The sequence below is a fragment of the Amblyomma maculatum genome, chromosome 1, assembly GCF_055883805.1.
Source record: "Amblyomma maculatum isolate TAMU_Amacu chromosome 1, ASM5588380v1, whole genome shotgun sequence".
Taxonomy (NCBI): domain Eukaryota; kingdom Metazoa; phylum Arthropoda; class Arachnida; order Ixodida; family Ixodidae; genus Amblyomma; species Amblyomma maculatum.
Genome location: NC_139344.1, coordinates 257230969 through 257257279, shown reverse-complemented (window position 1 = coordinate 257257279; position 26311 = coordinate 257230969). Strand labels below are relative to the sequence as shown.

The following is a 26311-nucleotide window of genomic DNA, read 5'->3' as shown; positions in this document are numbered from 1 at the left end:
AGAAACGAGCGAGCGGCGCAGAGCTCCGTGGCTCTTCTTTCTCTTCTTCTGAGAAATTTTCTCTGGCTCGCGACTCTCGCTCGGTTACACCGGCAAAGACGACGCGGCTCAAGCGCCGAAGGCCCGCACAAGAGCAGCGATTTCTAGCCGCTGGCTGTGCTACGAACCCGCACTGTATACAACTCAAGATCGAGAAGCAGGTGCCCCTCCAAGGAGGACCTTCAGCCGAGGGCGTCGACCGATTTTCAGCATACCGCGGTTAATCCGATTAAGCCGTGGTGGATTTCTTTTCATCTGACACGCCGTGCGGTGCCACGCTAGCTGGGCCAGTGGGATTATCCTCAACGTCATAAAATATCGCCCGATGACATTGCCTGAAGACCTTCCGTTTGGCGCTAGTTCTTGAGTTCTATTCCGCTATATTCGTTTCACTCGGAAGCCGATGTGGCAGATGAAATATCGGCATGCGAGGGTCGCCTATGGATACTGTCCCAGACCTGACTTCGAATGGTCAGCGACGTGTGATGGCGGTAAGTCAATTAAAATTGTACGCCTATGTGTAAAAAAAAAAAAAAAGAAAAGGAACTCGAACTTAAGTCATTATTTTGCCGCAGATTATGAAAAGCTGAACCTCGCACAGTGCTCGCACAAATTCGCTATTTCCCCACCACTTGACGAGAGCATGCATGCGCTACTTACTAACAGCAAAGCCCCTACAACGAATGCCTTTTCCGAGAGGCCTCTTAAGCAGGTAGAAGAAAGATGCAGCAGCAGTGACACGAGCTACTGTATCTTCATTCTGCGTGTTTTTGCGCGTTCATTACGGCTATAGAAAGGCAAATTTAGGCTCAGATTTGTTGTGCTTGTTAGTTTCGTTCGGTGGCTGGTTTCTGTCCTTTTGTTTTCTCCGCGTGTACTATGTGCTGACCTCTGAACCACGCTTCTGGTTACGGTGTGAGCATTTCTTTCTCCTGCTTTCTTAAACTGGAGGTTCTTGCCCGTATCGAGGTTTATGTCGTGCTTGCAAGTGATGCATGCAGCTATATTCCGAATGAAGCTTTACGTTATTTTTGTTTTAGCACGTATGCGTCTGTGTAGTTGAGACTTGAATTATGTGACAATGGATGGAGACAGAGAGGGCAACGAAAGGAAGGGCGGCAGGTTTTAGCCAGGCAGGGCTATGCGTTGGCGATGCCATATACATACGGAAAGAGCGGACAATGTTGGGTCGGGTCTGCGATTAGTATGAACATTACTTATTGTTCGGCGATACGATCTCGATGGTAATGCAAAACAACCATTTTTATCCTTCGCGCGCCGCGTAGAAAGGGAGAAATTACCGCGCACGCACGTATGCAGTTCGATGAGCGCGCCTCAAGTTTTTTTTTCTTTTTTTTTTTTTTTTCTATTCACAATTTTCTATTGACGATCGGCAATGCATGGCTCAGGCAGCGAGGTCGGGGCAGACGCCGGCCCGTTGCAGACTTGTTTACGTGACGTCTCCCAGTTCGACAACAAAACTTCAGAACCGGAGGTTGACGCATGGTTTTGTCGCTTATATACTGATGATGATGTCTTTATATTTTCGGTTAACTCGCTGCACCTTTTTCAAAGGATACCTGCAGAGTATGACATGTGCACTTCTACACACATCTACAATGTGCGCATACGTAACCCTCGTTGTATATATATATATATATATTGGTTGAGCAGCTTTGTCCGGCTGGAAAGCTGTACGCGGGGCCCTTCTGCGTTAAGCTTGAACGTAACCCATGCGTTCTTGTTTTCCAAGAACCGTGGATGTGCTCCAAACAATCGCGAACCACCAAGCTCGAGTGTTTTGACTGATGTGTTGTTTTTTTACTTGTTGCATTTTGCATGCGAGATACTAGCTGAATTAACCGTATAATTAAGCACTTGTTAAAAAGCAAAAGGCTGAGACAGCGACTGGGGCTTTATTGTTCTCAAATTGGCTTTGATGAGTCCTAGTAGCGAAACGTTAATAACAGTTTATAGCAGTTCATCTCTAAGAAGCACTCATTTTGCACGCATTCCGACTCTTCGTATGTTCGAAGGAGTACCTACTTAGAGGCGTATATCTTTATAGTTGGGTCTAGCTTTATGCAGCTAAGAAAGAGTAGAATGTGGACGCCTCTTGAGTAAGATACAATGAGAACGGATGTAATAAGCCTCACGTATCGCTAACTGTATGACAGCTCAGACGCCACGCTTTTTATTCACTAGCTGATATCCGTAAATTTGGTCGCACACCAATGCAGCCCACCGCGGTGGCTCGAGGGTTAAAGCGCTCGGCTACTGAGCCACAGAAACACGGGCTTAATCCTGGGCGCGACGGCCACATTTCGATTAATGCGAAACGCTAAATGCGCAGGTTTCCTGCGCGATGTCGGCGCACATTACGTGGTGTAAAATCCGGTATCCTAGCGTCCCTCGTAGCTCATTCGCCGCTTCGGGACGTTAAACCCCGCAAATCGCAATTTTCTGCGCATATGGCACGTTTGGATGAAAGCATGATCTCGACGAATGTCGGCCTACCTAAACAGAAGAGGAAGACAAATGAGCAAAGACCATGCAGTTACGAGGGTAGTTCATGCCCGGATGGCGCGAGGCTCGCTTTCCGGACGAGAAGGGCGCCCGCTGGACTAGGCCGACAATAACAGCGAGACCGCACGCACGATGAGAACGCGGAAGGATGGATTTGCGGCGGCCACTTAGACGACGACGTCCCACGGCGCACCGTAGAGAGACCAGCGCACTAACGAGCGCGCGCCGCCGGGCCCGACGCGGGGTGCCCGCGGGAGCGCGGCGTGCGTGCGCGGAAGCCCTGTACTTTGCGCGGTCGCCGCGAAAGGGTTGGCTGCCGCAGACACCTCCGCCGCAGCAGGGGCCGATTAGCGGGGCCCGGCAACGAGCGCGCGGCGGCGACTGGTTCCCCGGGCTGCCGACGGCATTAGGCGCCAAATTAGACTGCGTGGGCTCCGATTTGCGGGGCCGATAAGCGCCGAAAGCCCCCGCCTCTTCTTCCAGGGGCCGCCGTGGGAAACACGCGGTTCCGGCCCAGCGAGTTCCAGCACTCGCTCCGGCTGTTTCATGTAGAGCGAGGAGACGGACAGATAGGTGGGCGCTCCTCTGTAGCGTATTTAGATGGCAGCTACCCAACGACCCTCTGGACAATCAAAGCTGGCGAAAGAGGACATCACACGTCCTGCCGACTGCTTCTCGCCAGCTCGCTCAGCAGCAACAAAAGCGCCGCAAGCGCTGGACCCATGCATTGCGGCCGCACCGTCGATAGCCGCTTTATTAAAAGCGTTTAGGGGCGCCTAAACGCGCTCAATCACGACGTTCATTTGGCTCTGGGCGAGAGGGGAAACGTCACGATCGCCGCGCGTGAAACCGCTCGATTCATACCCGGCTACTCACTTTACGCACGTCCCTCCTCGCCAATCAGCTGGCTCGTGGCTCACGTGCGGCGCCCGACGGCTTCCTCGGCGAGGTCCCCCTATCGTTTGGCGTTCAGAACGTTATGTAGGCTTTGCAAACGATCAGTTGCTGCTGCACAAACGCGGCATTAGTGGAGGGGAACGCTGTAGAATGATGGCACTCGGAACTCCGTTCCGCGCGATAACGTCGGCTGAGGCACTTGTATTTGGTGAGCTAACCAGCTATAGTCATCGTCGTTCAAGACTGGCTGTGCTGCAGCACTCTGGGAGCCGTAGATGTCTTCATCTAGTCTGGAGAAGCCATGGCGACGCCTTGCAGGGTATTCAGCTTGTCAGTCCTGTTGTGCTCGTTTTGTCTCTGTCTGAAGGCAACGAACCTTGAACGACTTTATCGTTGCCGCACACTGCACTCACTGGAAGAAACGTGAAGGGATGTGGTGCTCTGAAGGCTTCGGATAGCGTGCTATGCCAGATCACAGCCAGGAGGCTTGAAATTACCATTCGCCAACGCTTCTCCGAGATCATGTAATGACAGAGAGAGGATGAAACGGGCAGTCACGCTAGGTGCGAGCAGTAAAGCGACTACAGGGCACGTATCACCAAAATAGCTAAGTAAACCATGCAGTAAATGCGCATTGTTTTGTTGTGTCTAGTGATGAATCGGATGAATTTCTAATTCGGCCCGCTCCCAGGGCACCTCGCCACCCATTGCAGCTATATATATATATATGCCGACATCGAGAAGAGTTCATGAAACACGAATAATGGACTGTCCAGTAGCTTGATGACGATACGAGGCACCGAGACACACACGCATGCTACAACAATGCAGTGGCCTCTGCGTATGAACGACGAACGCAGGGCTCGCCAGCCGCGAACGGCAGGCGTGGTCACATGCACCCGAGATCTCGTGCCGATAACTGGCTGACGTGAGGCATGCGTTCGAGACGCAAAACGCTCCCCTCGGTTCGGTCAACCAACGCCGGGCGCGAAGGCCGCGCTCTGCTCCCGTTGTGCCTAATTGCAGCGCTTCGAAACTGCCGCGCGCGCCCGTCTCGCTCGCCGCGCCAAAGATATATGGCTCCAATCATTCTCCCGATCGTCACGGCTCCCAAACGAGCCGCTCCTTACCGCCACTGCCAGCGCGCTGATTTTTTTCCCCTCTTGATTCTGCAATCCTGTACTGCCTGCAGAGCCAAGGGGGAAAGAACTGAGTGAGTACGCCACCGTATAGCAGGCTCGCGCTTTATCTATGCAAAGAGGCGGGCCCCACTGGGCGCGCGCTGGTCAGAGCGAGGAATTCAGTTGTGAATACGAGCCTATTACGAAGCAAGGCGAGCAGGCGAGGCGGAGAAGAAAATAGCGTATAGGAAAGCAATTAGACGAGAGCTTAAAGTCGTTCTGAATTGTACGTACTCCTTTCCATTTTTGTAGTCGTTGTCCTGCGCACTCAACGCGACCTCCTCATGTGTTTCCCTTCAACGCCTCCCTACCGAAGCTGCCTCCCACTGAGCGTCCGACTAGTGAAATCCATTTCATCTATCAGGCGCACTTCAGCCTCTTCGGAGCTACTGAGTTCAATGACAAGTGCGAATGCCATTGAATCGGATCACTGGGTTTTATTCAGCTTCTTCTGCCACAGATTCTTGAACATGGCCTCTGTAATTGGATAACGGCGTTGTGTCGTCACGCTGTTTGCATACTTCGTCGATACGCTTCGGCCAAGCAACGCTCACGTCCCTTGCCCGAGTTTGCTGACTGAGCGCAAAGAAGCAGGTGGCTAATTATGAGTCCCGATTTTGCTCATATTTGACGAATGCTATGCTTAGATCTATAATGCTGTAAACGTTTCAGGTTTCTCGGCAAAAGGTTATAACGGTTCACGATTAAAATTAATTTCCACTCAGGTCTGTTGAGCGATGTGCAAAGAAGAAAGTGATGCATTTAGAGCGCACTTTCAAATGAGGACGGTCTTCCTAGTCTGTCCGACCCACCAACCTGATGATGCTCCCAGTATGCTTCCTGAGGTCCCCTTTCTGGTTAACATACCTCCTAACGCATGTTGAAAGGGCGTTCCGCTAACCTCATTGTTCCGCAGCGAAACTTCTCGCTTTTCCCACACCTCAGTCGTGGCACGCAATCAGCGAGCTAGTCACCCAATTCAGCCGCCGGCAGACGCGTCGGCAAGCGAAAGCAACGACCTCATTATGGCGTCGCTATGGGCTCCGAGCGCGCTGTCCCACGAGCGGAAGGCGTCTTTCGCCACGTTGGCGAACTGTTGCGCGTAGCGGGTTCTTTCTGCCCACCCGTGTGCGCAGCTCCGAGCAGCGGTTCGACCCAGAAGGCAAGTGGCTTAGTCAGTGTGCACAATCAAGCGTGGTGGGGCAGAGGCGGCGCGAATAGTAAAAAAGAATCACGGACAGTTGTGAAGAGGGCGTGTCGAGACGCGCCTCTGGTGAGGAGGCTGCCCAGGCCCAAAAATAAACCGAGCGCGTACATCCCGGATCGGACTTCTTTTGTGACATCGCGGGTGACGCAACGCGCGCGGGGAAACACGCACAGCGCCGGCTTTCCGATCCGACGCGGGCGACCTTCGGCGACCGTCGTCGCATGGGTGCGCGGCCGGTCGCCCAATTAGCGGTGTCACGTTGCGGCGCATGGCCGGTGCTGTTTTGGTCGCTGGGCCAGTGGGGATACTTTTCGGGTTCACTGCGTTGCAGCCTTGAGCAGCGCAGGTGTGGGGCATCCACCGGGCGAACGGCCGTAAACAGTGGCCGAGCCTTCGGGCAGTTGGCGCCCTTTCTCAGCCCGCGAATTAATCGCTGCTGGAAGTGCAGCCCAGTGGCCCTTTCTGACGACGTGCCTCCGGTCGTCCGCTCGCATTCATTAACCAGTCTGCCTTCCGAAACCCACGCAAAAGCCGTTCGCCAGCTTACCAGGGTATCTGAACCCGCAGGCGTGCTCTTCCTCGTGTCCGTTAAGGAAACCTGCGCGGCCATCACTGGTGGAGCGGTATTTTCCCAGCGCCTTCCCCCGTCTGTAAAACGGCGCTTCTCACTGCCGTCGATTGCGTGTGCCTCGCCCGATAAAGCTCGACTGCTGCCTACTCTGCAATTGTGGCAAAACAGCTGATGACCTAATGAAACTCTCCCCTAACGTCGTCAGGGTTTCTTTTTTCTAAGCAGGTTCGGTAGTGTCCGGGAGCCTTACGGCTCAGGCAAAGGCGCTGAGAATTGGCGCGCAAACAATTGGCTGTCATTCCCTACGTGCTCCGACGCCGCTTCCCGGTGTCCCCTCGACGACCGCTCGTCCCTCTTAAGCCATCACGTGCCATAAATTAGTGACGCCACCGCTTTACGATTGCACGCGACCGCCGGTGGCGGCGGAGACGGGCGCCCGGAGGGAGCTCGCCCCCGCTGCGTCGGTGCCATACGGGAAACGCGCGCCGGCCCGTGGTCCCAATAAATACGCCAGCGGCGGCTTGTCAACGGCCGACCGTCCCAGGGACACCCGGTCAGCACCGCGCTCCCCGCCGATCCCGCGGAATGCCGTTATTTATCGACACCGGGACCAGGTGTTACAGGCTGGATGCTAAAGCTGTCAGGCCGGCCCATCGGACGGCCAGACGCCGCCAGGGCCACTTCTCCGGAGGAGGCCGCCGAAGGGGCTGCCCTGTCGGAGACCTCGACCCGCCGCACACGCCCCATTTTTGTCTCTGCCGCGGCGGAGATCAGTACGAGCCATCTCGGCGGAACTGCCGCATTGGCCGGACGTGGCTGCAAATTCGCCGCGCTTTCACTGCCGACGCACTCTTTTCTGAGGATAGCGAATATATACAGAAGGAATCAGAAGCCCCTAACATCACTTTCTGTTTGCGCACCTCGTGGTAAATCCAGTGTAATGTACAATTATGATTGCTATTTGTTCCAGACCTTAAGCAACTCATTCTTGTACACAACCAAAATGTGAAACAACGGAAAGTGTCAGCTCTGCAATATGTCTCCCTTGCGTAGTGTTTCACCTTCCTCTAGCGGCTGGGCGTGTTTCCCCGCACTACAAATAACGCGTACGTACATAATTAACGACACTGACTGGGAGCATCTCGGCGTGCTTGGGTGGAGACAGGTTTCCATTGCGTAAGTTCGATGTACTATATAGTGCGTTAATATGCTGTTCATTTTTGTGTACATATTCAAGAGGGCGGCAAGGCAAAGCTGATTGTTTTTCATCTTGATAAAATAGCGCAGCTAGGACACGGCACAAGCGCTGACTTTCAACAAGGTTTATTGGGAGGCACGTCAATATATACACGCGGCCTGAAAAAAAAAAAAAAAAACCAAAGTACGCCTTGTCACATTACATGTGTTGAATAAAAACTGACTAACGTCTTTTTCTGCACAAAAATAGACAGCAAAGTTTGGTACCTGGACACAAGTATACGCTCTCAAACGCCTGACGGTGATTGTTCACAGAACGTCATCTGTTCGTTTACGGAATCTAAATGACTGTAAGCGTGAAGCGAAAGTTAAAGCCACGTACAAGCTCTCATTGAAGGATAAAAAGCAAAGATCTCGTTCTTAGTGTTTTAGCCAGACAAAGAGAAAAGTTGGTGTGCGAGATAATCGAGGCCACTGAAATCGCAAAAAAATACAGAATGTGTGCTAACACAATCATTCTGTTAGCACACCTTCTGTGTCACTCACTAAGACAGTTTTTTTCTTTTTATCAACACATGTAATGTGAATGTGACAAGGCGTACTTTGTTTTTTCACGCCACATGTTTAGATTGATGTGCCTTCCAATAAACATTGTTGAAAGTCAGCGCTTGTACCGTGTTTCCTTCCTCGTCCGTGTCTTAGCTGCGCTATTTTATCACAGTGAATGACCAACAAGCCCGTTCATCCGTCTTAACGTTGTCTGGCATAATGGCGCCAGAATTCATTGCTGTACTATATTAAAATCTAACCTGCACAGTGCTGGCCAAACTTGATCCTGCCCTGCTTGTAGGCGTTCTCATGAGAGTAACATCTAGCGAGGAGTAAAGTAAAAAAATAAAGAAAAACAAAACCCGGCAAGAGAACTAAAAGGCAGATCGCAGCTTCTCTTCACTCTTTACAGCGACAAGTTGCGTGTACTGTATTTTCATGACGATTTAGACTGTTGATATAACACAGTAGTGTTACACTTGACTTAGTAGAAAAGCTCGACGGTTCGATCCAAGAAAGGTGTTTTTGCAGAAGGTACACCTTTGGTTCTGACACTTCGGTCACCGTATCGCTCGTGACTGGTTTCCGCTCAAATCGCTCACGCCACTCATTTGAGCAATCGTCCTGTCAGACACCACAATCAGCCATCGCGACGGCTGTTCAAGGATCTACCTTACGTACGAAGACAACGAACAGGTTTGCAGATCTGGTCCCGGTATCGCGGCGTAGACCTGTTGGAAACACAGGACGCGCGTCCGAGTCCCGCGTTGCGAAATCGGTGTTCAAGGAAGCGGACCAAGACGTGGCTCCATCGGCGCTAATGGGCAATAATACCTCCCGGAACTAGGCGCGCGTGGCGGGGCTTTCCGCGGGACGTCCCGCGCGCGCAGACACCTGTTGCACGTCCTGCGCGCCCGGCGGCGCGCGGCCGTCTGCGCGAGCGGTGCCGGCGGCGGCTGGCCGTGCGTGGCGCTGCCATCGCCAACCTGCGCGCGACTCAATGAACACACCTACGGGGAAAAAAGCGCGCTCTTCTTTCGAAGGCTCGCCGCCCACGTGTGGGGCGGGCTCGTCCGGTCGGCGGGCCAATGAGCGGCCGCACCTGCAGGGCCTGGCCAATGACGGCGCCGCGTCCCTACGTCATATCCACATCCGGGGCGGAGGGGAGGGAAAATGGGCCCTTATCTTTTTATGAACAAGTTACGGGAAACATGCACGCCATTTGTTTGAGATAAGCGTCATGGAAGCATGAAATCGAGAGTAGCGCGTCTCCCCGGGAAGGAGCCATGCTGCGCCGCGCGGCCCAGCTGGGCCCAACACCGACCGGCGTCTGTGCTGCTGCCCGCAGATACCCGGACCTGGGTCACAGTGCTCGCCGTGCTGTTCCACTCCACCATGAGTGCTCCCGTGTCGCGGTCCGGAGACAACGACCACCCGCTCTGGGTCAACCCGTGCAACCTGCCCGACGACGCCAGCGGACACGCCGACCACCTGAGCCCGCAGGACGTACGCAGCATGCTCGACGCCGTCGCCAACCGCGCCCGGGTCGCCAGCGAGGAGGCCGACAAGGCCAAGCACAGATTTGTGAGTACCCGTCCAGGGATTCCCCCGTAGACGATGCCGCGGCGCACGCGAGCACCACTCGCAAGCGCCTCGGCGTCCGAAATCGGCTCTCTCGGGGCGTCCTTCGGCGCCCCAGAAGCGTGTCAGCGACCGCAGTGTTTTTAGCGCGTAATGGGCTTCTTCCAAGACCCAAATGCATAGGAGATGCGTTCGGAGAATGCTATTAGCGGTCGGGGAAGCTGCGCTGGTCAGGCAGGGCAATTACTTTCGGTACACCTGCAAAGGGCGGCTGTCATCACTACTGAGCCGTGGAAAGCGCGTTGCCCGGATAGCCGCGGAGATCGCCCCCTTTTTTGTCATTTTTGCCGACACGCAAAGACGAGAAAGGGGGCGTGACGCCGCTCATTGACTGCGGGAAAAGCGACCGTTGGGGGAGCGATTTAAATGTCTATGTTGCCTTTTCCATGCCCGCTATGTTAACATTATCAGCTTCGTTTTGAATCTGTCAGGAAGTACTTGAAAAGCCGAGTGAGCGAGTGTTTTCTGTTTTGTTCTGAGGACATTTCAGCCGTATTTTCTCCCAGGCAGCTGCCTATTGACCAACTAGAAAAACCTCTGTCGCAAGCAGTGCCAAGCCCGTCGGACCACGCTCGTACCGTGTAATTCATTCGGTGTCAGATCCGTCAGTGACAACGTTTGTTGTCTAGTTTTTCTTGTTGTACAGTAGTACTGACGTTTTCAAATTCATTCTCTCCGTTTCCCAAAATCGGTGACAAAAACAGTGACAAACACTTGTTTTTCGTGTGCGCTAACAACTCCAATGCCGAGCTATAGACAGTTTCCTGCGATACCCTTCTCCTCCTTTTAAAGGGAGAGATTGAACGTTCCTGTCGTTGACTTTTTTTCAGGCCTCATTATTACTTGTAAAGGAAGTGCGGTGTCGCGCGCGCCATCTCCAACTCGTCGTGCAATGAGCGCAAGGTGGCACCAGAATCACGTCGAGCGCATCCTTTTGGGCCCAGATCGACGCGCGGGGGCTTCCCTGCGATTCGTTCCGCCAGGCTGCATGTATCGGCACGAACGACGTCGTCCCATTGAGCCGACGAGGGATGCACGCGCTCGTGTTGCTCGCGTCCCCGTTTACTCCGAAGTGTTGTGCTTAGCCTGTGCGGACGATGCGACAATTGCCATCGCCAGGTATATAAGAAAGCGGCGGTTCAGTGCAAGTACGCAATGGGCGCTGTCGAGCGAGAAAAGTAAAGAAAAATGACATTGGGACGAATAAGACCTTGCGAAGTACGTTCTTACTAAGATCAAGGCGGATTCTATATATTTGCTGTTGAAGAGTCATGCGCGTTTTTCTTGAGTTACAACTGTAAGCCGTTTTCTACCAGAGTGCCGCTTGTTATCGAGCGAGGTTTGCATGAACTCAGTGAAAGTTGATTCCCGTCCCGTTTTAGAGGGAAACTGTGCAGACACAGAGGAAGAAAGTAGGGGACCAGCCACGGGTTACCTCTTCAAAACTAGCTCTTTTCTTTCGAATGATCAACCTGACCCGCATTCTGTCGCGTTCGTGTCAGTATATTGCGAACATCGCGCAACCGTTTTACACCCATTCGTCACTCGCTACTTTCTTGGGCTCCGGGCAGTAACGAATCTACTTAGGTCTCTCGCGCGATGTCCACGACTCACTGGTGTAGGTATCCTAACACTCATTACTACAGCCCGCGCAAACGGATATCTGCCACGGGCGCACATGGTCCGGGAGAGCTTCAAAAAGCGTCTGCCATGCAAAGGGAATTTCTGCTCTCATCGTGCCATCTACGCCGGCGGTATGACTTTTATACCCGAAGTAAATTATTAGAATCCGAAAAGAGTTCATGAGGATCGGTCAGTATAGTAATACGAATACTCCGAGAAGTGCTGTTGTCGTTTCGAAGTTGTAAGGAATAGAGAGACCCCCCCCCCCCCCCACACACACACACGCACATAGGGAGGTTCGGACCTCAAACAGCATTCTTAAAGCGCTTTCCTAAATGTGTTCATGTCAGGCACAATGCGCTGTGTATTTTAACGGACTCTGCGTTGTATGTACAGCAGTAAGGCTTAGGGCGGTGAAATCGTAATATTCATTTTAGCATGATAAATGTAGGAGAAGGGCTTTGACGCGAAGTAATCGTCTCAAATGTCTGACATATTTAATTGCTCGGTTGCTTCCATCCATGCCTGAGGAGGTTTACTGTCAGTAGAAACAGTGTGCAAATGCGTGGTCATGAATAATATATATATATATATATATATATATATATATATATATATATATATATATATACACACACATATTATGGAAGCGTTGTAATAGACGCAGTTAAAATTGTTTCTCGACACAACCTGTGTGATGCTCCGTATACTTATCAGAGAACCTGATGATGTTCGACTTTTGAGGAAGTACATAACGGGAAGGAATCTCCAGTTCCGCTCTCGCAGACGCCAGCAGGAAGCGGATGCAACTAGAAAACAGACGCGAAAAGCAAAGGAGTGTTCTGTGTAAAGGGACACTGTCGCGAACCACCTGTGCCCTCGGGTCGTCCCAACTCGGAAGAGCCGCGTTTGCGAAACGCGCCGGGTGCAAGAACCATAACACTTCCTCTCTGGATGTCGTCCAAAATTGCCGCCATTGACCGGGTTGGCACGCGAGCACCGTTTCCCGGCGCACGGCACCGGGTCAGCCGCGTTGGCGTGGCGCTGCCATTCACCTCCACCAAAACCGTGGGGGTCGCCAAATATAGCCGACGTACGCACAATGCGCGGAACGCCGTGTTTACCGCAGGTCCGCTGAGGTCGCTAGCACCGCTGGCTTCCGCGCCGAAGCCCCAGGCGCGGACTCCCCGCGCGACAACAGCGGCTTTGTCGACCCCTCAATGGGCGCGGGAATCTACTCAAGGCAAACCGAGCACGCTCAAGGGCTCTAGTATACGCGAGCACGTGTTGGTCATTTTGTCTTGGGGTTTGTTTTGCCGCCCATTTCTGTGGCGGTGAAACAACCGGCTGGCAAAGCAAACAATGAGTTCGTGACTTGTAGTAAAACACGCGTGGGCGTCGAGGGGGTGGAATAAAGCGCGCCACTGTTTCCTTTCTCGCGCTGGGCGTCTCAATCCGGCGCTGCCCAGAGCGTTGACGAAGTCACAATTAGGTTCCGCCTTGGCGTCTGTGAACTCGAGGAGGCGTGCGGCCGCGGCCCGTCTGGCGGCGCTTGGATTTTTCTTTCGGCGGGCATTCCTGGCCGAGAGGCCTCGCTCTCCAGGGAGGCTCCTCTGACCGCCCACGGAAGTCAGCTGCCGCTCTTGGGCGTTCCGCGAGTGCGTGTTCCGCCTTTTACGGACCATTTTGGACCAGGCGTGGAAGAATTTCTGCTAGCACAAGCGGCCGCTTTTCCGCTCTCGTGTTGAGGCGCTAACTTGCCCCTAGCGACCGACGTAACCACTAAAAATCCACTAAAGCAGCTAGAAGACGCCCGTTTACGGCCGTCTCCGAGAGAAATATGACATGGCCAGGAGGAGTATCCATGTGTTCAAATTGTCCACATTGGCTTCGCCTGTGATGACCGTCAGATGTATTCCTCAAGCGCCGGCCGAATAAAGCGTTTTCGGCGCATTCGCTATAGGCGGAGTTCATGCGCGCGTGGCGGATCAGCAGTTGTCTTGCGCGACCCCGGAGGCCATTCTCCATGCGTCGCAAGCAGTAATCCCCTCAGTGCTGTTCCTCTCCGGGAACCCGTGTGCCTCAATAGGCACAGTAAAGCGTCTCGCATAAAGAAAAAGGGAGCCGCGTCGCTCAAGGACTGTGTCGCTAATCCTCGCGGTGTATTGGTTTCGTGACGCGCGCCGGGAGTAATTTTGAAGAATCTTAACGGCCATGTTCGAGGCGCGAACGACAAAGCGCGAGATCGCACCGGTGGTCTGTACGTACGTGTTCGAACAGAGCCGCCTTGTTTGTGAATGCAGCTTCGGCCTGGACGAGAGGCGGGCGCGGCTCCCCAGCCATTCAGAGGCTCGTTAAAGCGCGCTATAAAACGGGCCGCCTCGCCTCTCGTCGTTCTCGGCCGAACATTCGCCACTGCCTCGGCGCGAGCTGCTCTTTATCACCTCTTCTTCGCCGTTTAAACTTTCAAATCGACCTCGCGGCTCGAGCGTCCGCATGCCGTTTATATTGTTTCTCCACAGCCCGTATCGGCGAAGCCGATCGACTGGAGAGCACAACTTAGATACATGTCGAGGACCAGACTGCGTGGAGCGTACGCACTTGGAGCGGCTTGTAAGGGGAACAATCTGAGGCCACGATCGGGCGCACAAATTCTGGAAGATAGTCCGGCTGCGATCTTCCTATGAACCCACACAGTCATTTTTTACCGCGGAGGCTGCGCTCGTTGTTCAATTTGAGCCGTGCGCAAGAACGGGTTAGGCGGGAACCGTCGCGCCCCACGGGGCACGCGAGCGTCGCCCCGCGAGTCGCAGGCGGTGCGAACGCACTGTGTGGATGCAACGCCCCTGCGCGGGGGACAATGATGCGGGTTCGAACGCCTCTGCCGGCGGCTTACGACCGCCGGAGACGGCTACAATCGGCGGAAGGGGACCCGTCAAATGCTGCCGCCTTGCGTGCGACGACAGTTGACCGGCCACAGTCAGCGCCCGTTCATTTCGGCTCACAGGCTTGGTGGAGAGACCTGCGGTTGTTGGGAACATGTATAGTGCTCTCTGTGTTGCAGGTAAAAGTAAAACTGCGCTTTGACGGGGCGGATTACTTGCTTTACTGCACTCGTATCGCTGTTTTTCCCACCTATGATGCACATATCGCCGGCGGCCCCGACGCATGGGAGCGCACGTGCCAGGCTTGCCTTGGCACCGGTGGCCTGACTCATGCCGAGAGAAGTAAGAAAAATCTTCGGCGGCGCGCGTGATTAGGGAGTCGAAAAGAAACAATGAGCGACGGCGCGTAACTCCTGCAGGCTTGGTCGTAACCCACTTTCATTCAAAGTGGACGCAGTCAAGGTCAACGCCCTCGCGCGACGCGTTTCCAATCGACCCAGTCGCCCTTGAGGGGAGCGGGAGGTCCGCGTGGTTGGCAACTTGGAGCACAGGCACATAACCCGCGTCGCCTGCGGGCTATGTGCTCTCGTTGACGTTCAGCACCGATTTCGACCGATCGTGACGCTTTTTCCATTACGACCGGGGAACGGTCGCGAAGCGGCCACCTTTGCCCCGGGGCCCGCGACACGCGCGGTGACGCGCTCCGCTGGGACTTCTCCACGTTCGGATATCGAAAGCGCTCGCCGCTCTAAATTTCCCGGACAGCCGCTTGCGCATGGCTGAGCAGCTCCCGGCAATTAAGTCAGCGCCGGGGCTTTCTAAAATTGGTAACCGCGCAGCAGCGTCTGGGCCGAATAAAAAAAAAAAAAAAAAAAAAAGAAGGGTAAAGTGAAAGCGCTCGGCTTCGTCTGGCATGCATATATAGGCCACCATTATACGTTCGGTTCGCGTTAACACCAAAAACCTTCCCACGCTTGCTGCAGGCTTGCTTTCACTGAATGACACCGCAGTCGTCTGCGTGCAATATTTGCGATGGGACACTTACTTTGTGGTGGGCATCGCAGTTGAGGCGAGAACCAGCTTTGCCAGGGTGAAATCAGTCGCCTCCGCAGGATTTCATGCATTGATCTGATTGTTTGATCGTCGTATATGATACGTTCATTATTCTCGCAGAAGTCATTCCGCTGTTGCTCAGGCCATCGCCGCATCTAACAGCCGAACATGCGAGTGCTACCAGAACGCCGCTGACAATGTCTTGCATGGCGACCGACCGTTCTTCTGGCAGGTTTTCAGCCAGGCGCTGATATTATACTGATGCCTGAATGAAAACCAATTCCGGCGTTCTAAACTTATGCGTGCGGTGGATGGGTTCCTTTAGTTCTACGTTATTTATTTATTTTCGGCACTAAAGGCTGTCATTTCTTCCAGGCCCCGCCGCGATGTATATACGCTCGGCTGCTGATCTCGAGGACGGGAGTTTGATACCGCTTAGACTTAGGCGAAACGTAAGGTCCTCGTGTATGCCATGTACGATGTCAGGATAAAGAACCCCAAGTGGTCGAAATCAGTGGAGCCCTCCATTACGGTGTCCCTTGTAGCCGACTTCGTTGCCGGGCGTTTGATCAACAAAAAGATCCCAGACGAGGCACGCCGTGTGCATATTTCAAGAACTAAGTGCTTGACCTCCGGCATCAGTAGAGAGACGACGACAGAGACAATTTTTAGGGCACGTTATTTCAGTTACCCTTTCTATCGGTCCGGTGACCTCTCTTCTGGTTCTGCGCTCGAGAATTTTCTTTAGCCGCCAGTCGCTTACTTAGGGGGCACGGTGAACAGCGGGAGGGCTGATGAGAATCGTCCACCCACGGCGAGCGACTTTCCAGAAGGGGTACGCAGGGCCCACGCTGTCGGGCAAGCACCGGCACGTTAACCCCGGGCTCTCGCAGGAGAGGGCCTCGACCGCTGACGGATGCTGCGCGCGAACCTTCCGGCGCCGCAATAGCGTGGGAGCTGAGGCTTGGCCCCGCCGGTAGAAACGCCGGCGCCGCGTCACGCGCTCGCACACACCCTGGACGCGATTAAGTGGAATCGCGAGTCTGTTGCTCGGAAGCCGACCTTAGCAACGGCAGCGCGCGCCTCCTTCCCTTAATATCTCCACGACGCTCAGATCCGCGTCGGAGCAGGAAAAGCTGCGCGGTGGCGAAAATGAGCGCCCACCAATGGTGTCGGAGGCGCAGGAATGTGTTCTCACGCTATTCATCCGCTCAGCAGATAGGATGCAGCATCTAACCAGATCCTTCCTTGCGGCAAGTCTCGCCGAAGGAGACTACCGCCGGTGACGAAGCGAGCGACGGTGTCCCCCAGCGGGCGCGCGTGATCTTCCGCATGAACGGTCCGAGACACGACTCTGCGTCGCGCGTGGGGGCATGCACGAAATGGGCGGCTTTATGCAAATACGTCACGTTCACCGCTCAAAGGCGCACCGCGCCAGACGCGATCGCGCGGCGTAGAGCTACCCGTCTTCCATACCGTCGCGTCTGGATCACGGGAACGACCTGGGCGCGCCCCTCATCAGATGTATGCGTGGAACACTGCTCTTCCAGGAGTTGGGCGCAAGGCCGCGTGCGGTTCACGGGCGGCTTCCTGTAGTATGCGCTCTCTCTTTTGCGCCATTCGCACCCGCTGCTTGTGCCGTTGTGCGAGGAGGATAGACACCGCACTCTGGACGCTGTGGATACGATGCTATGGGACAGAAACTGGGGCACGTATACAGAGTAACACGGAGCACTGTTGTTGTTTGCGGGTTGGAAACGGGCATTACGTTTAGAACCAGGGTATACGTGCGGAAGGAATTATGCATGCCTTACCCTCTGGCCTATCTTTGAACTTGTGGTAAGCTCAGTGTGTCGCCCGTTTCTGACTAATCAGTCATGTTGTCCGTGTTGTTGGGCAGTTGGCGAGCCCCATGATAAACTGTATGGCGGCCCACGCGAACAGCGCCGTCTTCAGTGTGACGTGCCAGAGGTGCAACAACCGGCGACAACTAATGTTTTGCTTCCGCGGCGCGCCGTCTGTAGCCATTGTGCATCCCCCGGAAAGTGAGACGCAGGTGTTCGCTTGTCATTGTGCAGAGCAGCCGATGAGGTCACACTCTCATTAAACTCGTTCAGGTGTGACAACGTGCGCGCACGCTCCGGTGCGCGCGCGTTCCTCATCGGCCTGACGCATGCGTCGACTCCCTCCCAAGTCACCATTCTGCCACCGTCAATAGCCGCTCCTCGGAGGAAAACCCCTGACGGCTTTGTGAATTTGAGACAAGCAGAAGACAGAGTCACTCACTCCGTCGTCGCGCGGATTCACCTGGCTAACTCTCGCCGTTTGCTGTTAGACGTTTCGTTTTTACGTTTACTCTGCTTTATGCCAGCTTGCCCCAAGTGGAGAAGTAACAGCCCTGTTAACCCAGCGCAGTGCTGATTAGGTCAGGCCAGTCATGTAGTACAACGTTCTTCCGGGCTGGTTGGTCCATTTCGAGGAAAATTAAGACTGCGCGAATAAGACGATGTCGAGAGGCGACTGCGGTGTTCAATCCGTTTCTTTACCCCCTGTCCTCGCACTATTATCTCGTCATTCTTCTTTCATGTAGCTTCGCTGTTGTGTCATTCGGGTAACGAAGTCACTGTGTGGACGTTAACACCGTTGTACATTTTGTTTCACCTGCTACACAGCTGGAGTTGATCAAATAAGCGAAATTCGCGATCGATAACTGGACCATGTCTTCCTGGAGTGTAGTATTTATTTGTACCATTTAGTAAAAAAAAAAAAAGAGAGAGAGGGGGGGGGGGGATAAGAAAGAAAGTGCACATTTTGAATCTCGCTTCGGCACACGATTTAACGTTCTCATGCTATGAAAAAGGCAGTTTAATAATATTTGCAAGGGGCCTACTAGGTGCATGTTCACTTGAAGGGATGTAGCCCCAAAACAGACAGCACACAGAAAATAGGACAGGGGGAATCAGCAGCTCGCATGCGGACGAGGCTGCTTAGCATCCACCTTGCGCCTGTCCTGTCAATCTTTCTGTGTTCTGTCTGCTTTGGGGCTGCATCCGTAGTGGAGGGCTCTGGAATGGCCACCTGGGGTTCTTCAACGTGCACTGACATCGTATACAGTACACGGGCGTCTTGCGTTTCGCCTCCATCGAAAAGCGGCCGGGATCGGATCCCCGTGTCCTTGGTTTTAGTATTCGAGTGCCGTAACGACTGAGCCACCGCGGCTTGGCACTATATAGACATAATTGAATCGCCTGTTTCTACGTGGTAAACGTGTTTGTTCAGTGACTAAGTAACCTCGCACTCCTGAAACAGTTCGACTCATTTCACAAACTTTGCAGTAAACGTGAAAGAGGGAAGAATAAAAAAAAAAAAAAGACCGCGACTTTGCACTCGCCGATGGTGTGAGCATGCACTGTCCGTCTCGGTTGTCCTCCACGCAGCGACGACGTAAATCGCCGTTAACAATCGGGCCGCGGGGAATCAGCAGCTCGCATGCGTGCGAGGCTGCTTAGCATCCGCCGTGCGCAGCTCTCGGGTTAGCCGGATCGTATATACTTAGGCGACAAGAAGGCGCACTTGCTTCGGGCCAGCGTTTCGTCATCACCGCCTGATGGACACTGTGCCGCTTCGCTTGGCTGGCCGTAGGACAAGGGCATGCGTCTTTGGAAGGTGCAGCTAGTGTTTGCAACCCCGATGTTCTTGCGCTCGCGGTACGCTGGGGTTAGTGCGAGGAAACAAATACAGAACACCTTCCGGGGCAAGCTGAACATTGATACACTCAGCAAAGAAAAATGATTCGCCGGTGGAGAAGTCTTTGGGATCAATTACTTTTTGTACAAGCCTATGCCGGTAAATATCGGCAAAAAGGCTGCGAATGATATGGGAGAAACGATTGGTAGCTGTGACTTGGTACCGTCAGTCCTAAACGCGCACAACAGAGTAACATTGATTGTCGGTTTTAGCAGACGCCAAAGAACAGCTCTTAAAGACGGGCTTTATTAGCGATTCCGGCTGGAAAGTCCCTGTTGAACGCGCGGGAGCCGACCACGTCAAGAGGGCTGGGGAGGGGGGGGGGGGGGGGGAGTGAGCAGCCGCCGTCTGAAGAGCGCTCGCCTTTCGGGGCGCTCTGTCTTAACGGCTCTGCGCCAGCTGACCTTGGGTGTCGGCACGCAAACATGGTTTGCTGCAGTTTAGAGACGCGCGGGGAACAGCGCAGCACGCCTGAGACGGGAGCCGCGCCGGCCCCAGCAATGGCATTCCAAATATTCAATTCACATTCTTTCCCCGTTCGAAAAGCAAGAGGTTGGCTCCGCTGGCCCAAAAAGCGGGTGGGGAGGAGGAGGTGACAGTTGAACCATGCAGCAGCCGAGAGCCAACCCATCCCTGTAATTAGCAGGGCTCGCTTCATCGGTGGCGGGTTCACCGGCAAGCGTTGCCCTGCGCTGGAGATCACGCACAGTAAAGCGCAAAGTCTGCGTGCGTACAGGCGGCAACAGGTGCCCTGCTCAAGCGGCCCCTCTCTCCATCCGCTTTCAGTTGCCCCCCTCCTCCTTTCCCCAGGCCGCCCAGTGATCGCTTTCCTGTCTGCTGCGCTTGTAATCAGCCGCTGGGGGAAGTTCCGGAATTGTGGCGTGCATCCCGACTAACTGCCCGTCTCTTTTTTTCTCCTGGTGCAGCTACAGAGGACCTTCTCGGACTCCGAGTTCGAGGACTCGGTGGCCTCCTACATGCAGTCGTGGCTGCCCAATGTCCCGACGCCGTCCGAAGAGCACTTCAAGTCCATGACAGTGAGTATGTTCTTATGCCCGTTACTGAACTTTACAGGGAATGGCGCTGTGTGGGTGGCCATGCTGGTGGGGGATAGTGCAGGTATATGGCCGCATGTCTGCCCCAATTTTGACCTACTAGCTCTTCTTCCTCTTTCATAGCGCTTATTTTTATTGCTGCATGTTTGCTCTCTCCCGCAGTTAAAGCCGAGAGAACATGCCATACAAACGCAAATAGGTGACAGGGACTGTTGATTTTTTCGCTCGGTGATGAGCGCATTAGCGTCCCCCGAACATGTTATAGAGCATGGTCCGTGTTGCGTCGCTTGTCCTCAGCACATCCATTGGCTCCTCGCCGACGCTCTTGTGTAAGAGTAGACACCCCGGAAGAAATGTGCGGGGAAGGCCTCACGGAGCTTGTCTTCTCGTACCGGCGAACAAAAGGCGGCCCAAGGAGTCACAAGTGGCGCCCTGGCCAAAACTGGTTCAGCCCCCGCGGACAGGTGCGCGCCCGTACAGCCGCCCTTTGTCTACCAAGAGGCCCGCGGCATCTCCTGCGGGCCACTCCAGGCCCGGCACTTGTGCCGACGGCTTTGCCGAGCCCCCGGGCACACAAAGGGAGTCCGCGGCCCTCCGCTGTCTTTCGGCGGCCACTGACCCTGCAGCCTCGCGGTGGTCTTGGACATCGCACCTAATTGAACGATCTTCCGCACTGTGCCGCTAACGGCGCAGATCTGTCAAGGGAAGATGAATGCGCAAGATGAGCAGTGCGTGCATGGTTAGCCCGGTCGGGATGTGGCAGGGGACGGAAGCCGCGGAATCCCCGTTCGCGGGGTGTCCCTAATAGGGGACGGGGCGGGCGCTGAATAGCACCACAGAAGGGCCACGGTGCGGCGAGGAAAAGACATCACGGCCTTGACAGCGCAGCAATTTGTTGACACCGGAGCCCGCTGAGGGAGGCCGCGAAGTCACGGCGGTCAGCAGAGATAAAGTGCGCAGATAGGTGACGCTGAAAGCGCACAGGGCCCACGCAGCGAGTCGTTTTTCCCACGCTCGGGAGCCTTTGGGTGCCCAGAGGCGGTCATCCGGGTCTGAACAATGGGCCGGAATGCGGGCCCCGTTTTGTTTCTTGGCTCCCACTTGGACCCCCGGGGTCACCCCGTGTAGCGCGCCCCGGGTGGCCCCGACTTTTATTTCTCTCCAGGGAGGAGGGGTTGTCGTAGATCCTCGCCGAAAGGACCGAAAGCTCGAAACCCGCTTTCGTCCGCAGCGCACTTGGCTGTTCCGAGATTGGCTGGTCCCATTACCCAAATACTCGGGTCACTGTTATCCCAGTTTTGACGCTCGACTAATTGTGTCACTTTTGATTTTACTACACGTGGGTCCTTCAGTCGTTTCAAATTTGAGCAGCGCGTCGCTGCACATTTGTAGGGCGTCATCATATAGCCATGCTTTTGCGATCCACCTTGCGTCGGGGCCCATCGCGTTCCGTGAATTATGATACTACATGCGCCTCTCCGCGGTGTCGGGTTGTGCTGTTTAATTCGAACGCTTCTCTTTAACGGCTCCGCGCCGGTTCGCCGCCGGCGCTGGTACAGAGGCAGCAGCAGCAGGCGAGGACACTGTCGGCGGTGCCGCCGGCAGGTGACGTCCGCCGAGGGGGCTGCCTGGTTTGCCCGAGAAGCTGGCCGCTTGGAGAGCGTCCAAGCAGACGCTCGCCGAGCGGCACCATCTCAAGGGACCCTCGGCCAGCCGGGGCCTCGCTTTGAAAGACAGTGGCCCAGATTTATCGTCCTATACGTTACGGCCTGGGTGTTGTTGTACAGCCGGCCGTATTTCAAGCGTATACCACTACGTCCCCGTTTATCCCCTTACCAAATCAGATTAGGGGGACCCGAGCGTCTGCGGCTGGCGGCCGTGGAATAGCAGCAACATGTGGCTAATTCGAGACGCGGGATTCATAAATCGCCGACATCCTGCAGGCGCAGGCCCAAACGGCGCATCGGCACTTTTGCGACGGCTGCCGCGCGTCGCTTAACGAGCCACATTCATTCCGACCTTCGTCAGTGCATTAAAAAGACAAACAAAGCGGACATTCAATGCCTTTGACAGCTGCATGAATCTGCTGATAAGGGCTTCTCGCCTGTCATTGACGATATTGTACTTGCGCAGTGTTTGTACGGTGACGCCTCGTAAGCGAAGGGCGAATTTTTTCCTTCACGTATCGCTATATATGTTCCCCGTTAGGTAATTTGCCGAGTCTTTGTTGACCCCTGGCCTCTTTTTTTCCTGGCGCGCAGAAAGAAGAGGCGTACAAGACGACGTTCGGCTACGTGCAGTACTATGCGGTGGGCCTGGAGCAGGCGGTGCTGGACCAGATCTTCCACAACGGGCCCTTCCATCGGCTCTTCCTGGAGATCCAGCAAAACCTCGGCCAGCTGCTGTGCGAGCTGCAAATCGGCATCGTGCACTTCAACGTGGCCAAGAACCCGGACGTGCTGCGGGACGTGATGTCGCACGAGTACCGCGACATCAAGCAAGACAGTCAGCGCAACCTGCGCGACTACATCATCCTGCGCGAGTACATCCGGCTCACCCGGTACATCTCCGAACTGTTCGCCTACCTGCGGGACCACTCCTAAGGGCGCCGCCGCGGACGCTCGTACAGTGCCGCCCGCGCCGCCCCGCCTAATTTATTTCTATTTATTAATTTATTATTGATGAGGGACACTCGGTCGCCTGACGGCCGCAACGTGTGGCGGACCTTGGTGCGGCGTGAACAGTGCAACTCGGCCGCCTCCAGCACCAAAGAATTGACTTCCTAGGACGGACCACCAGTGCGCGCGCAGTGTTGTGGTGCGCGTGAGTATGTGTGTGTGTGTGTGTGTGTGTGTGTGTGTGTGTGTGTGTGTGTGTGTGTGTGTGTGTGTGTGTGTGTGTGTGTGTGTGTGTGTGTGTGTGTGTGTGTGTGTGTGTGTGTGTGTGTGTGTGTGTGTGTGTGTGTGTGTGTGTGTGCATTTGTGTGAGCATGTACATCCCGAGCGCGTCTTTGTTCCCCGTTGTAGGTATTGTCTGTAGCTGTACACAGTGTCTAGAAAACGAATCGAAAGGAGAGGAGAAAAGAAAAAGCCTAAAAAAAGCAATGACTGTCTGCCCATTCTAAATAGGCTCCGCGCAAAGCCATTTCCGAAGGCTCTTTACCTGATCGCCTAACGACATGGTGACGGCGTGTAACACGGACTCATGGACCTCAGTTTGCGCTGTTTCTCGGTGAAGGCATTCTTGCCACGTCATTGTATTCTGCATTTGGAAACTTCTCTGTTTTCGGTTTTGCTGATTGCACAAAATTTCAGGTGACTCCCACGGTGAGCCTCTAAAAGCAACCATTCCGGAGATGTGATTAAAACGTTTTCGTATTTGCCCGCTGTTATCGTTGCAGCAACTAAATGCATTCCTGCGCTGGAGTTGTACTATAAGGATGTTTGTGGCCGTCTGTGCGTGTTTGTGTGTAGTTGCTAAGGAGAACTGTCCGGCAGCAGATGGTCACGCACGCTAGTCTCGCACCTGTACTCGCTGCAACGTGCACCTATCCGAACGAGAGACCTGTCCGGAAAAACTACCTCAGTCCTCGCATGCGCCGAGCAGCTAGCCATATAGCGCGTTATACAAGCCGAGCGTCGGCGTAGAAACATCGGCAGTCAATCGGTTGAGACAGAGGAAAAAGTTGAACACGAATCAGCGGCTTCGCGTCTCACTCAGTCCGAGTTTTGCGCCAGCCGTCCCTGCGAGGCGTAGTGATTGCACTATGTAAGAAAGGAGCACAGAGCTGCGCGGGTAGTCTTCCCTAGCATGATGAAGAAAACGAATATACCTCACGGCAGTAATCGGGAGTGCAAAAGAAACATGAACAACAAATATCAAGCCGCTCTGCTTAAAAATGGGCAGTGGATTCGGAAATGCAAAATTTTGGACGTACAACATTGCTTAGTCCATTAGGCGACGTCATTCATGAATGTTTGCGTAGAAATTATGCTTCAATGGGAGAGAAAGAGTGAAAGAATAAATAAGGAGAAGGTTGGGGGGACAGAAAGCGGGCTGACAGCAGGAGCGTATGCAGGACGACGGTGTGGGTCCTCTCCTCGCACAAACTTCTCGCGCAAGTTCCGACTCCAACGAAGCAAAATTCTTGCCTACCTTGTGACTGAGCCATCGACACCGAGCTTTGGCAGAGGTTTCTTATTTCTAGCGGTGGACAAACGCTTGGCTACGCCTTCCGGGAGATTCTGTTCAATCGCTTTCTTCTCTAGCATGGCGAGGGAAGCGCTACTTCGTGTCGCTTACACCTCTTGCTCCAGAAAGGCAGCTATATATATTCCCTGACAACAGTTTCATCGGGCATTTAGGAAATTGACAAGCTGTTGTTTTCGTTCTGCATTGCATCATATTTTTAGTACCGAAAAAAGAAAAGCATGAAAACGGATAGCTGGGGTTAAAGTCATATAATCTTTGTTGTCTGCGGAGATTAACTAAAAATGGGGGAAAGAGGCGAAGATGTTCTCGTGATCACTAGAATGGCTGCAGACCGAACGGAAATTGCCCATTATAATTTTACCCGTTCTTCCTATAAACAACGTTCCTGAGAGACAAAAACAAACTGCGATGCCATAGCTGGTTCATTGCGACCACAATTCATGCGCCCATCTTCTGGGCAAATCTCGAGAGCTGGTGAGGGGAGGAAAGCAGTTCTCGCCTGCTGTGCCAAACTGCTTCGTCCTATTGTCAGATCATTTTAGGACGTTAACTCGCGGCCAGACGACTGCACAACGCGAAGAGTCGTAAGTAGAATCTCACAAAGAATCTCAAAATCGAAAAAGAAAATGCGCGCCCGTACAGCTGACGGGAAGCCGGTGGTGCCCAGGCTTAGTTCTCGCGGATTCCGGCGAGCTCCCTCTGTGCACGTGGAGGAGCATTGGCACTGTACCATATTTTCACTGTTTCTCGGACGACCAAACTGCCACGCACACTGTATTTTTTGCGGTTGTGAACAATTGTTCCGCGTAGGAAAGCAAGGCTGCTCCACATGTTAACCCAGAAGTGTTGCTTTTTGTCTTTCATTGTTCACGTGCTGTCGCTGCAGCGCCGCCTTATCGTTCTGTATTCTATTGCCCATTGTTATTTAATACTCATCACCACATGGCATGTGGAACATACAATGATGTGTTACTTCATAGGATTTCCGGTATGACCAGTTCTATGTTCCATATGTTCAATGGAGTCTGTCGCGCTGCTTAAGCGGGGAATCGCCTGAAATACATCTTTATTCGGTTTCGTTTTTTGTTTTTTTTTTTTTTTTTCCATTCAAGGCTCCCTAGAGATATTGAAATATAAAGCATTGTTTTACATCAGCCAGGTGTGTGTGTTCCAAAACTTCCTTTCTTGCTTTTTACAAAGAGTAGTTCCAAATGTGTCACATCCGTATGCCGGTCTTGCAGGCGTACGGAAGCGCCTCACGTCTGAGCGCCCCTTTTAGGTTTTAGTCATTTATCCAGACCGTCGCTCTCTCTAAAGCACTGTTTATTTATTTCATTTGTTTTTTTTTTCTCGAGTAAGAAGTAATAAACGCAAACGCATGTCGACGCAGCATTGGACCGTTCTTTATAATCTTTAATTCTCCACCCCACGTGCCGGGTCCACGGGGACAGGTGAGGACAGCGAAAAGGAGGCGCGAAGAGAGCTCTGCATTTCAGTCGCTCGGCGACGCCGCCGCCTCCTCCGACGGCATTCACGTCGGCGGCGGGCGACGCAGGTGACAGAAACGCGTGCTCGTTTGGCTCCGACATGAGCGCGGCGGCGCTTCTCAGCCGGCAGGCGGGGGAGCGGCGCGTCTCTTCTTTGGCGCACGTTGTCTGCTGTAAATAACCCGCAGCCACAAAGCGAACGAAGCTCGTGCGGCTCCGTCGAGAGGCGGGGAAGCACCTGTACATACCTAGTTCAAAGCGTTCGAGCCTCGAGTAATTAGTTTTCGTTCCTTTTTTTTTTTTTTTCTCCCCGCCGTTGCGCACTGAGGCTGCCTCTGTGATGAGCACTCGAGAATAAATGAAAGCGTTTTATTTGAGAAGCGGCCCCTCTGCGTGTGTGCTTCTTCGGTGCTGCCCCGGCCGACGCCGGCTGAAGGGCCC

At 53.9% G+C, this 26311-nt stretch overlaps 1 protein-coding gene across 3 annotated transcripts in view; it reads left to right on the top strand.

The window, feature by feature from the left end:
- The window catches only part of LOC146206294 (uncharacterized), a 124599-nt gene extending 99114 nt beyond the window's left edge, over positions 1–25485 (top strand). The window contains exons 1-4 of one of the 3 annotated variants that reach the window (XM_084590925.1): positions 4441–4675; positions 9516–9751; positions 20043–20153; positions 22433–25485. In XM_084590925.1, coding sequence (XP_084447051.1) covers positions 9563–9751; positions 20043–20153; positions 22433–22774 — 642 coding nt within the window. In that variant the 5' untranslated portion in view covers positions 4441–4675; positions 9516–9562 and the 3' untranslated portion in view covers positions 22775–25485. Of the gene's footprint in view, positions 1–4440; positions 4676–9415; positions 9752–20042; positions 20154–22432 lie in introns of those variants that run through there. The other 2 variants (XM_084590927.1, XM_084590924.1) reach the window with 2 other exon arrangements.
- The last annotated feature ends 826 nt before the right edge of the window (positions 25486–26311 follow it).